General features: G+C 35.1%; 1 protein-coding gene across 3 annotated transcripts in view; it reads right to left on the bottom strand.

Moving 5' to 3' along the window:
* Nucleotides 1–13,071, bottom strand: part of LOC131699625 (teneurin-2) — an 842,004-nt gene that overhangs the window by 284,259 nt on the left and 544,674 nt on the right. For all 3 annotated transcript variants that reach the window (XM_058996766.1, XM_058996767.1, XM_058996765.1), the window contains one exon: nt 9,793–10,062. In XM_058996766.1, the coding sequence (XP_058852749.1) occupies nt 9,793–10,062 (270 nt within the window). The remainder of the gene's footprint in view (nt 1–9,792; nt 10,063–13,071) is intronic.

Below are 13,071 nucleotides of genomic sequence, written 5' to 3' on the forward strand. Positions count from 1 at the left end.
CAATAACCATAGTAATATTGTACTTGTGAATATAGAATACATACAGCATTACTTAAATAAAGTGGTCAGCTCACGTATTGGGAAGGGTTTAACTGCTGCAGATTTAGAGAAGAGGTGTTCTATAAGGAAAGGTGAAAATACCAACAAACCAAACTACCAAAAGAAGCAGCAGCATTCCCCACATTGGCCGGGGACCAAATACACATCAATCTGGGCTTCTGGCCAGCAGCGAAGTTGTGAGGGCGAAAAACAGAGTAATTAGGATTTTAGAGCACACCTTTGCACAGTTTCTCAGGGAGGTTCCTTTTCCTGAAGCTAAATAATCAAAAAATAAATAAATAAAAATACCGTAAGACACCTGCTTACAAACTGTATCAGCCTAGAATTAGGTAGAATAATACAAATTGATATATCAGACCAGTTTGAGGCACATCTGTACTGCTTTTGAGATTTGCTCGGAACCATGAAGAAACTCTGAAAATCGGAAATGCAGCATGGCGTTGTATCTTTCTTCTTTCTAGTGAACAGATTTCATAATGGTTTTGGTTTACCGAATGGGATATATCCAAGAAAAGATGAAGACAGATAGATGCATTATTTAGTTTAAACCAACATGCAATGGTCATAAGATTGAATTATCTTTAGGCTTGACTCATCTTGTTTCAGCAATTTATTAATCGAATGCTATCATTGTTAAATGTTTACTGTTAGCGAAATTGGGTAAATAGGAGGCCCCTTGATGGTCCTGAAGGTTGATTTCATCACATGGGGTAAAAATAAAACAACCCAATTCATAAGGTATTGCCTGTTACAACTCATTAGGACTTTTTCTCAGAGTCACAAAACATACTACCATTATTGACCTTCTTTATTGTATTGTGTACCCCTAGGAAAGGCATGGGAAGTAGTGGATTAAAGTATTAGCAGTAGGAAAAGAATTGTTTCAAAACAAGCTCTGCATGAAGCAGACGCTTTACACAGGAACCCGCCATCCCTAGGGAGCAGGAGAATTAAAGGGTCAAAACCCTGCAGAACTGTTGTTATTGAGCAGACGATGCTGCTTACTGAGCTATGGCTGTCGGTTTTGTACAAACAAGCACTGCTATTGAGCCCATTCTGAGTAATACAGCAGTATTACAGTGATGCTTAGTTAACTTTGACATCCATTCAGTAATGTAAGACAACAGTTTCAGAGATTTAGACATACATATACGCATACAAACAGGGTGGGCCATAATAATGTTACTATTTGCATACAACACTAATATAACAGTAATAGCCCTTTTTTTTCTTCTTAGTTGTGTGAAACTGTGTGGAACATTGAGGTACTATAATGTGCTTTGGAGAATGTTACGTATGGTCCATCTTATTTATTAATATCTGTTAATTATACACTGTAATCCCGTTAGCTAAGACAGTGTCACATGACTAAAACTTGCTTGCACTGCTGCCCATAAACCGGTCAATTGTCATTCTAGAGGTCAACAGTCAAAGAACTCTGATGGTACTCATTAATTAAAACACTACTGCCCTCTGCCCTCACACGTTTAATACAACAGATGTTGAATGTTCCCCTTGTTTAATAAATAACAACTTTCAGTGAGCAATAAAGCCCCTTGTCATTTGTTCAACCCTCAAATCACGTACACATCCTGAAAACACATTCTTTAGTTTCAATTAGCCGACAGGATAACTTCTGTCTTGTATTCAGCATGTTAACGATAAGCATTAAAGGTGCCCAATTGGTTTTCTTTATTCATTATTTAGAGAAACTGAAAAGCTGCAATTCTATTTCTTCTTTGCTCATATGCATAGCACAGCATTGTAGTAAATCTCACCTGGTTACATATTTAAATACTACTAATAATGTTCTAGATATACACTATAAAAAGAAAAGCCATGTTGTGTTGCTACAGCTTTCACACATACAATACTGTATTGAAGTGACCTTGTGAAACCAAGCAGAGCTCATAAAATATTAATCGCTGTTTGAGTGCCTTGAAAGTAGGGCTGCAGTGATACTCTGCTGCTTTCTAAATCTTATTTCGTTCATTGGATGATCTCAGTATGTTGCAAAAAATCAAAGCCTCTGTAATCAAAACAAGCCTTTGGCTGAACATTTTTCTGTTTGGAAATCTTTGTTTCAGAACATAATGGCTTTGCTCTATAAATCAGAATGTGATGCTTTTCAGTGGGAGGGTTTAGATAAGGCTGCTTGGATGCCAGGCCTATACAGTGATACTTAATCATCACTTGCCATGCGTGTTATCCATGTTGCCATCCTTTTGCTTAATGTAGAACTATGCAATAGGAATGTGTCACTCAATGTGAAATATTGTATCAAACCACATTTGCCTACTCAAACACAATCATATGGTCACACAGGTGGAACACAGTGTTTGTACACCCGCTACCTCTTTTGTGACTATGAAAACCAGCATTTCGAATGCTGCATGTGGGTCTTTATATAATTTTGTCTAGAAAATAATTTAAGCAGTAACAACATTTTACACCAGCAATTATCTATCTAGAATAATAATGCAAAGAACTGGTCTCTTACTGTTAGGAAACACCACGTCGTGGAACACAGAGCCATGCTGGTCCTGCAATAGATCTAACTCTATGGGATCTGATAAGGATGTACACCCTTTGCCCTGCTATTAAATGCTTTTAATGGATATACTGTAAGAACTATTAGTGTAGGCGATGCATCACAGTCCAGTGATCAAATAGTTTTGTCAAGCTATTCCTCTGGTATCATTTGTTACACAGAGAGTTAATGAAGAAACCTGTATGTTCCATTTCTTTCTGTTTTGTATAATTGCTGCAAGACATGGGATCTGTCAGGTAACACCCACATTAAAGCATTTAAAGCGAAGTTGGAAGTTTAAAGCAGCTGGGTATGGCTTTAATTTAGAGGTCTGTGGCAGCGCATAAATAAATACATGTATGGAGCTGAAATACTATAAAATTAATATATATAAATATGTAAGTGGGAACTCTGTGATCCATTAATAATAACCGTGTGGCCTCCAATATCTACAGTTATTGCACAGATATAGTTCCTAACCAAAAAGATCAAATAACTAGCCTTTAATTTAAAAATACAAATAAAAAGCATACACACTCCAAATTGCGTAAGGTACAAAGTATAAAATTAAATCAGTGTGAGAAAAACATTACTCACACACTTACGAAATGTTTACCCATTTTGTTTTGGGTTAAATAAAAAATATTTGTGGAGCACATTAAGTAAGTGTGCTAGTGCTTCTTCCTTTGAATGAAATATTTCCTTGGCAGAGCTTGCATATTCCGTTTTCTCCTGCTTTTCTCCTGGTAAAGAAATTTCACATAATGCTGCTTTGCTTGGATGCCATGTTTTAAAACAACAATAGCGGAATATGGCCAATAGATGTGCAAAGAATCCTGCAGCATGAAGCACATTTAACATTAATAACTGTATTGAAACTGAGATGGTTTATTATTATTATTACGATGTTTCCAGTACTTAAAGGCTACACAAGTAGACCGATCTGAAGGGACTAAATGTATGTGTACTATATAGTACTTAAATATGTATCATGCACTTACAACATTAATATGTGATTTTTTTTTAATCGTTACCTTGAAAAAGACCTGGGTATCCGGATATTTTTCACACTGGGTTCCCGGGTCCGGATTTTCTACCCATGCTGAGCACAGTAAATATGGACTGGAGAAGAGGGCTATAGTGGAAAATGATTGACCTGAGGGAAGACTATTGTTACCGACAGGGGGCTACAATGCCCAAAGCCGCAGGAGGTAACAGTAGTCTTCTCGAGAGGCATTTCATTTTCCACTGTGGCTAAGTCTGCAGTACATATTTAGTATATGAATCAGTCAAGTAAATAAGCGAGGCAAGGTTGGATAGTAAATACGACTTTAAATATTTGGTTTAAATATAGCTGATACAGCACACGTAAATAAATAACTGAACATGTTTTTGGATTTCATACCGCATACAGTAGTTAGTTTTTTTTTTTTTGGGTGTCCCGCTCTCCGTGCAGCTTGCTGATTGCTGCATAATCCAGTTTATATTCCAGCCATCATATTTGTTTACATCGTTGAGTCTGAAAACAGTGACAGTGACGTTTTAAATCACTGTATAGATACCGCATTTGTCCCTTTAAAATCAGCAGACACAGAACGGTATTTTTTTTTAAAGCATTTACGTGCACTTTTATTATTTACAGAAATAAAAATAAATAAGCAAAAACAAAACTCCCACATGTAGTGCTAAACTAACCTCATCCTGGCTCACTTCTGTGGCATTCTGGGGAATGTAGTCCTGCGGCACCATCCTGGACTACATCTTTTCTCCTCCACCCCCCTACTCTGCTAAAGCACATCACTTTATGAATCTACTACATATAAAAGAGACGGGCTGGCGTGTGGTGATTTTGAACAGTGGAAATAATCCCTTCCTTGAAATGACAACATACATTCCTGGTTTGGCGACTCATTTGCCATGTGACTGGTAGAGCACATTGTTTTGTTTGTTTGTTTGTTTTAATCCTCCCTTCTTGTCTTTTGGTATTAGACTGACTTTTCTAAATCTGTGCAATAAAACAGTAGCTTAAAAAACAGCGGACGATGCATGATGCAGGATTACATAAAAGCTTGGTGCTTAGTTCTAAATTGATACACACAGACTGTCATTTAAAAAAAAAAGGTTTTAACCTGCTGTACATTTATTTAAATGTGACACTACAAAAAACTGTTAAGTATTTATAACTTTTCTACATGTTGTAAGTAAGGGTTTATAAGTTGCCCTATGCCTTGTTCTTCAGGCTCGGGCTTTATTGTTCATTAAAGGTTTTATGAGACACTAGGGTTGCTCTCAGGGTTTAACATATATTTTTAAGCCTCATAACTGTTAATTTAAATGACACATGAACTTCAAAGCACTCAATCAACAATGTAAGCGGATAAACGAATGAGTTGATCAACCTATGCTACGGAAAGACATTTTCAGAGCATTTTACAGCACCAGGATTTATGGTTGATCCAATGCAGGGTGGTAACCCAATGCTGTAAAAATCTTGAAAAATTCTGCAGTTTCGTATCCTGGCAGGATATTGGCTGATCAAATCAACCCCTAAGTCAAGTAGAAAACTCTTTGCCTTTTTAGTACTTTTTGTTTACCTACTGTAACTACAATGAAATAACAGCTTGTGAATGGTGGCAACATGGCTGTGGGGTTAGAATCTCAGCAAAACTAGTGACTTATAAATACATTCAAAATCAAATACAGCAACAGTGCTGTCAACACACAATAATCCTCTAGATCAATGCTGCACATTAGTTTTGAGTGTTCAAGACATGCAAAAGACATCAGAGTTAATCTAGAGAATTATTATTCTACTGACACGTTTCATTCTATTTCATTTTCAGCTACTGGTTCTTCTTTTAATGGTGTGGACAACATTTAATCAATCTAATGCACTTTTTAATAAACCTGCATCTCAAACTAAAAAAATAAAGAAATACATGAATAAATAAACAATAGTAACACAATCAATACAATTATCAACACCAGAGAATTAGCTCACTTACATAAACATACAAGTACAAAATAATGGTACAGGAGTTCATAAATCTAGCTTTCCTGATGATAGTAAAAGTGTAAGAAATGAATAAATGCACTCCGTGTTCACTGTTATTTAAACGTATTGCTTGTTTATCTATATTGTGGCTATGGAAGCTCCATTTTAGCATTGTGGAGTAGTGGGCAGCAGTGTGGAGTAGTGGTCAGGGCTCTGGACTCTTGACCGGAGGGTCGTGGGTTCAATCCCCAATGGGGGACACTGCTGCTGTACCCTTGAGCAAGGTACTTTACCTAGATTGCTCCAGTAAAAACCCAACTGTATAAATGGATAATTGTATGTAAAAATAATGTGATATCCGTATAATGTGAAATAATGTATAATGTGATACCTTGTAACAATTGTAAGTCGCCCTGGATAAGGGCGTCTGCTAAGAAATAAATAATAATAATAATAATAATAATAATAATTTTATTTTAATTACAGAAAAGCACAGGTTGTATTTATTTATTTACCAAAGCTTATTTTCTTATTGTGACAAATAGCACCCCTGTGTTTTTCTATAGTAAAATCCAGTGGGCTCCATTGCATGAGCATCCCATATTAATACATCATGCAGGTACTTTAATGTATGTTAATAAACCAGGCACAGACTCACTGTGTTCATTATATCTGCCACCACGTTATCCATTGACCCCTATCAATGTCTTGTTCTTTTGTTGGGCTTCAGATCGTGAAATGACTGGAGCTCATTAGCCAGTCAGTCTATATGAAACGCATCAAAGTCTTCCTAGCTTGAGCATTTATTTATTTATTTTAATTTTTTTTCAAAAACCACAGATGTTAACAAATGCAGTTTTAAAATAAACATAATAATAATAATAATAATAATAATAATCATACATACATAAATAAATAAATGAGTAATGTTAGACCCTCTCTATTGGTAGCTTTTAATTTTTTTTTTTTTTTTTTTGACAAAATTTTGTTTGCCACCATTATTTACAACACTACTTTCAAAATGTTATGGTTTGGTATCACTTCGATCACATTTACTAAGGAACAAAGCTTAGCAAAGGCTTTACAGTAAAAGGCAGTCTATATATACAGTGTATATATATATATATATATATATATATATATATATATATATATATATACATACATACATACACACACACACACCATGCACGATGGGATTTCATTCTGTGTACAGATGCAATTTTGATATCAGAAAAAAAAAAAAACATTTATCACATAACAATGGAAATAAATCGGAGCTCCCATGGTAATATTTCATATGTGTTAAATACAAACTTATATACTTTGAAAGCAGGCATGGGTTAGAACTAATATTCATTACCAACTATGCAGCTGCTTAATCTTGTGAAGATTCTGGTGCCACAATATCACTGCAGTTAAATGGGGCAGACACTACATTTGTGATTAAGCCTCCTCTCTTGCATCCCCTGACATGAAAAAAAACAAATGTTTCAAACCCAATCCACACACCTGAACACATTAAACAATATACTGTAATGTGCATCAGACTGGTTTACAGTCAATACACAACTGCATTTATCAAATGGAGTTGTTGATCTCTCAAAATTGGTGAAAAGAAAAAAAAAAAAAATGAGAAAAATCACAATCAATGGTTTATTTTGCTTTCCTGAATTGAATCGAATATTTTAAAAAGACTAATACAATTCTATATGCGGCTACTTCTCTTGTTTTTGAGCGATTTGAATAGATTTATTTTTTAAGACACATGTGCTATTGGATTTTCTGCTTAAAAACAACTGGAAGCAGCACATTTGAATCGAATTACAATCACAATAATTAGAATGTGTTTTTCATTAAAAGATAGACATTCTGTGCTTTAGTTCCAATTGAAACACTAATCTGCATGTGTGTATAATAATGACTGACTATGTAGTGTTGAGCAGTTTTATTATTATTTCAAATGGAACAATTATAGTATAATTGAACTTTAAATGATTCAAATAGCTATTTAACAAAAAAAGGCAGTGCTGCTTTCAATTCTTAAATTTGATTTATACATTTTGAAGAGCATTTATTTTACTTCACATGCCAATAAATACACCAAAACATGCATTGCAAAATGCGTATTTTACCTAAACCACAGATGTTAGTCAATGAACAGATTCTAATTTAGAATAAAGAATAATCATCTTCCTATTGAAAATAAAATTCTAGTTCTATTCAGAATGTCGCTTTGCACATTCTCTGTCAACAGTTTAAATAATTAATGTTAATTAACATCCAATTCTATAACTTTAAAATCCCATTCTTTCTTCTGTGTTTCTTTTCAAATTCCTGACTTTTAATGTGCTGACTTATTGTTCATTAAATTTACATGTGTCTGACTATAAATCGCGTTGAGCTACTCTGAACATAATTAGAGGTAGGTGGTACGCACATGCAAAACATTCTTATTATTTATTTAGCAGACGCCTTTATCCAAGGCAACTTACAGAGACTAGGGTGTGTGAACTGTGCATCAACTGCAAAGTCACTTACAACTACTCACTCGAAAGACGGAGCACAAGGAGGTTAAGTGACTTGCTCAGGGTCACACAATGAGTCACTGGCTGAGGTGGGATTTGAACCGGGGACCTACTGGTTACAAGCCCTTTTCTTGAACCACTGGACCACACAGCCTCCTAATATTTAAGAGCTGGCTGGTCGCTCCTTCCAGACTCAATACTGAGCCTCTGGCATTCTGTTCAAAAGGCATTACTTGTACAGCTATGGCCAAAGGGTTTGCATCACCTAGAATTTTAGGATTGAGACATTATAATAAAAATAAATAAATACATAAAAATTAAAGAAACTATATGAACATAATTTAGATATTTTATTTAACATCATGCAATCAAAGAAACTACAAAATGATATTGCAAAAGTCTACTGGAAGCCATGATACTAGTACAGTATTTAATGTTACATTTCAAAATTTCACATTTTTCAATTTGCCAGTTTTCTGTTAGGAATATGGAAAACTACAAAGTGGTATGTAACTCAATATGCTAACGTAACATTATTCAGCAGGTTTCATTCGACTTTATGAAGCACAGTTTGTTAATTCTATAGGGTGATGCTAAACTTGTGGCCAGAGCTGTATAGTATGTTGTGCTTTAAAGAGCCTTTCACCATTTGAAATAAAAAGGTGTAGTTTAAACTTGCCAATCCCAAGTGGCACTGAATAGTAAGTAATGATAGAGCTAAGCTTGACATCAATTCTCTTACCTTGCTTATACATTAGCAAACTTAGCAATGATGCCCCTTACATTTTTCCATTTATATATGCATATTCTTTTTATCTTGGATGTGCATACTGTATTTTTAAATACAGTGCAATAGTTTTGAAGTTTACCCATTGATTGCTGGTACCCAATTACTTCCTGTTGTAGGTCACATGTTATGACACCAGCTAGACCACTGGACCTACAGCACAGGAAGCGGTTTACTTTAAAGTACAGAACCAACTATTTTAATATCCCAAGAGAAAGCAAACCAGCCAATGCATAAGTGGGAAGAAGAAATGCATTTGTTTATTTTAAAACAGGACTTTGGACTAGGCTTCTAGTCCATATACTGTAACATTAGAAGGGAATATATTGCAGTACCAGGAATAATATGCTTCACTTGAGTGGAAATACAATTTAAAAAAAATAAAAACCAGACCGTGAAATTAAAATAGGTGACTTCTGGAACTGCTTTAGTACTAATGAGAGATAATGCAATGTGTATTCAAGCCATTTTCAGCACACCTTAAATACAATTTGAACTGTAATATCTTAATAGAAACCATGCATTTTTTTAAATAAATTTATATTATGCAATGTGTAATGAAAAGTATTTAAAATACATTATTAAACAAGTTGTTATTTAAAGTTTTTAGTGTTGTGGCAGAGAGCATACCATGCAAAACTGCAAATCCCATTATATGAAGTAAAGAGAAGAATTATACCTACTGGTAACACAATACAGGATGTAGGGAGATTATTTCATTATGAATAAGGCATTAATTGAACTGTCTATTTGGTATCCAAAATGTGGCTTTTTATTGGAGAATTGGGTTTTAATAAGAACTGTGGTACGTTTTTTTTTTTATTTTAAACTTGTGTCATTGTCACTGACAAACAAGGGTAAAGGAAGACAAGGCGATGGGAAACGTCCCTACCTGATTCATCATCAGACTTGTCATTTTCTGAATCTGTCAGTGTAAGGGCGGAGTTCTCACGACTCGAAAGACCGGAGCTGCGCCTGGATTTTATTCCTCTTCCCCACAACCTAATGGCATGTTCTGGAGACAGGGCGCCCTCCGTGTCGGAATCTGCGTCTGAGCCCACGCTCAGGGAGTAGCCTTGGTGCAGCAGCCCCATGTCAGAGCTATAACCACTCTGGTGGGGGGTGGGCTCGCAAATCCCCAGCTCAGCCAGCGTAAAGTTACCTAAAAAAAAATCCAGAACAACGGACAAAAAAATAAAAAAAAGGATGCCAATGAAACAATTTTCCATCATTACAAAACAAAACGGAACAAACAGAAATGAAATAAATGAATACAAAATAAAAATTGTAATAGTGATAAATTGTTCAAGTTTCAGGTCAAGTTTCCTAAATTATTTTCTTTCCTTGTTTAAAAGTACTTCAACTGTTATGTACCTATTAGTATACACCAGACGGAAACATATTTGTTTTGCTGTCTTTCTGAGTGATTTGTCCAGTCTAGATTCAGTAGTCCCCATAACTATTAAACAATACTAATAGTGATAGATTTAGCAATATTAAAATAAACTTAAATTCAATAACAAAACGTTTTGACTAGAAGTCTTTTTCAATGTCTTCAGAAGGCTCCTGGTCATTGAATTTAAGTTTATTTTTGTATTTCTAGATTGGGCAAAAGTATACCATTATTTGTACATTATTTCTTGAATTATAAATCACATATGACAAATCAACCAATCACAGTTGAGGACTTGTCAAAATGTTATCTTTCCATGTGTATAAAGGTCATCCTGATCATAGAACATGACAGTTTGTTTTTTTTTAACACCATTTTTTGGATGTTCCTTTATAAGGTTCCTGGGTACAATATTCCCGTTTGTGGTTTATAATAAGTAATGTCGTGTGTAAGGCGTTTCCTATTACAACAGAAAGTATTCACGGATTGAGCAGCCAGATCCAACCAAACTGCACAAGATGACATCTCTTGTAAAAACAAAAGACGCCTTGCACACAAAGTATGAAATTATAACACAGAATCTTTCTGTATCATGAAAACATATACAGTCAATTCTTGTTAAAACAAACTCGGATTAGACTGATTTCCTGATACTATGAAATCTCTACATGGCGCCTGACAAATTTAGCTTACTGTAGATTATTTCTTAGAATACAAATTCACTTAACACACATTTTTTGTTTGTGCAAATTATTTCTGAGCCCCCTCAGGGAAGAAAAATATGAATAAAACAAAATTGCCCAAGTTCAAATAGCTGAGTGCAAAGGATATTGAGATTAGCATGTGTCTGAGAAATACAGCAGCACTTTACGACCCACGATATATCCAAGTCCTGTGGTGACTTTCAATAAAGCATACAAATGTATCTGTTTCAATTCAGGGCATATTTGATGTTACCATGAGAGTTTCACATTTTACATACTTCAAGGGTGTGTTAAAGACATGTTTATATCTGGATGTTGGACTGAAGAGCCCGATTTGAGGAGATTGTTCGCTATTATTACAGAACCTAGGTTAAGATCACTTTCACATATAACCTTAATAAAAAAGAATATATGTCGTATTGTTCAAAAGTTTATTGGCATTAATCACAGTAACGTTCATATTCAGAGACAATACTTAGTGGTGCACAGGTGAAGGAGCTGTGAAGTAAAACCCATAATTCCTGCTAAATTAATGAGGTATTTCTTTCTGTGCAGATGAGTATCTCATTCTCTCTCACAGACAGGTCTGTGAAATCCAGTTTAATATTCAAATGGATCAATCATTCAGGCTCATCACGAGCAGGTCTCACATACCAACGGACATGCAGAAGAATATGTCACTAGTATATATTCAAAACTGCCTTTTGAACTATGTAGACAGGGAATAGAGTTGCTTTAAATCACACAGACTGTGATTCCATTTTCAAGAACAATTATAGTTGGAATAATGAAGAGGCCTTGAAGGACTGCTGCAGGTCTCTGCTTTTTTATTCTTGTTCATGCAACTCTAACACCAAGCCCTTTACGGGAGACCATTTGGACCCTAACACCTCTATTTAAAGCTTCCTCTCCTTCTCAAATCTCAAACAAAAAAGTAGTTTTCCCGCTGCGTAAATCGAACAAAGCATCAGCCCTGGTAAGTAATGTAAAAATAAATAAAATGTATGATTAAAAAAAAAAAGCGTGAAAGCTTTGAGCCATGAGAGCCATCTTATGCAAAACATATATAAATAATTGCTGTACAATACAAGCTAACCTTAGCTGGGTGACAATCAGCTCACATCCTACATAAATGTTAAAACATATTTAGAAACATCTTAGGTCATGAAAGTTAATAAGCTAGGCTGTGTATTTAAAATTCTGTATTGCACCATAAACGAGTCAATTGTAACTTACGTTAATGCAGTTAAGGGAAAGCAGCATTTTAAAAACTGTGGTGGTTGTAATAATTTGGTGAGACAAGAAAGTGTGAAAGTTACCTCAAGAGCAAATAACAAAAGAAACAGCAGGGACAAGGGTGGGAATTGAAAGGAAGGTGAGTCTGTGCACAAAGAAAGGAGAACGATGAGAGCTACAGCATACTAATGCTGTTGGAAACACCTTCAAATGAGCTTAAAATTAATTCTGCATATAATGAAGAGGCCATTTGGAGAAATCAATGTCAAACGACTTTGTGATTTCGAAATACACCCTCTCCCCTCCAACACTGAAGGATAAATTCATAAAGTAGAAGCACGTAAAAGGCATATACATTTAATGGTGTGTTAAATGCCATAAAGCTGTATTCATGGTACTTTTTAACTTGTATATAGTGGTCAGCTAAAGTTCTTGGTAATAAAGGGACCACATTATAGGGAATATTATTATTATTTGATAATTATTTTCAGCTTGCCGTCATGCTTACCCTTTAAATATCTTTTGTTGTAATGAATCATGTGAGTCACAATTCCAGGACCCATAAGAGACACAGCAGTTGGAATGGGAGTACCAAAGGACGCTGGACGATTTTTCAAATCAAGGACACCAGGAAAAGACAAACAAACCAAATAGCACTATGATACACTATTGGTTAACTCTGTGACAATGGTTCCTGTGAAACAGATTCCAACTGCTTGTGTTCAAATGTGTTCCTGACATGAGAAAAGGTAAACTAGCCTCTTATTGTTGTACACATGCCACTCTATTGTGAAGAACATATTCAAGGTAAGATTAGCTGCATGTATGTATTATCTTT

The sequence above is a fragment of the Acipenser ruthenus genome, chromosome 23 (genome assembly GCF_902713425.1).
Source record: "Acipenser ruthenus chromosome 23, fAciRut3.2 maternal haplotype, whole genome shotgun sequence".
NCBI classification, from domain to species: domain Eukaryota; kingdom Metazoa; phylum Chordata; class Actinopteri; order Acipenseriformes; family Acipenseridae; genus Acipenser; species Acipenser ruthenus.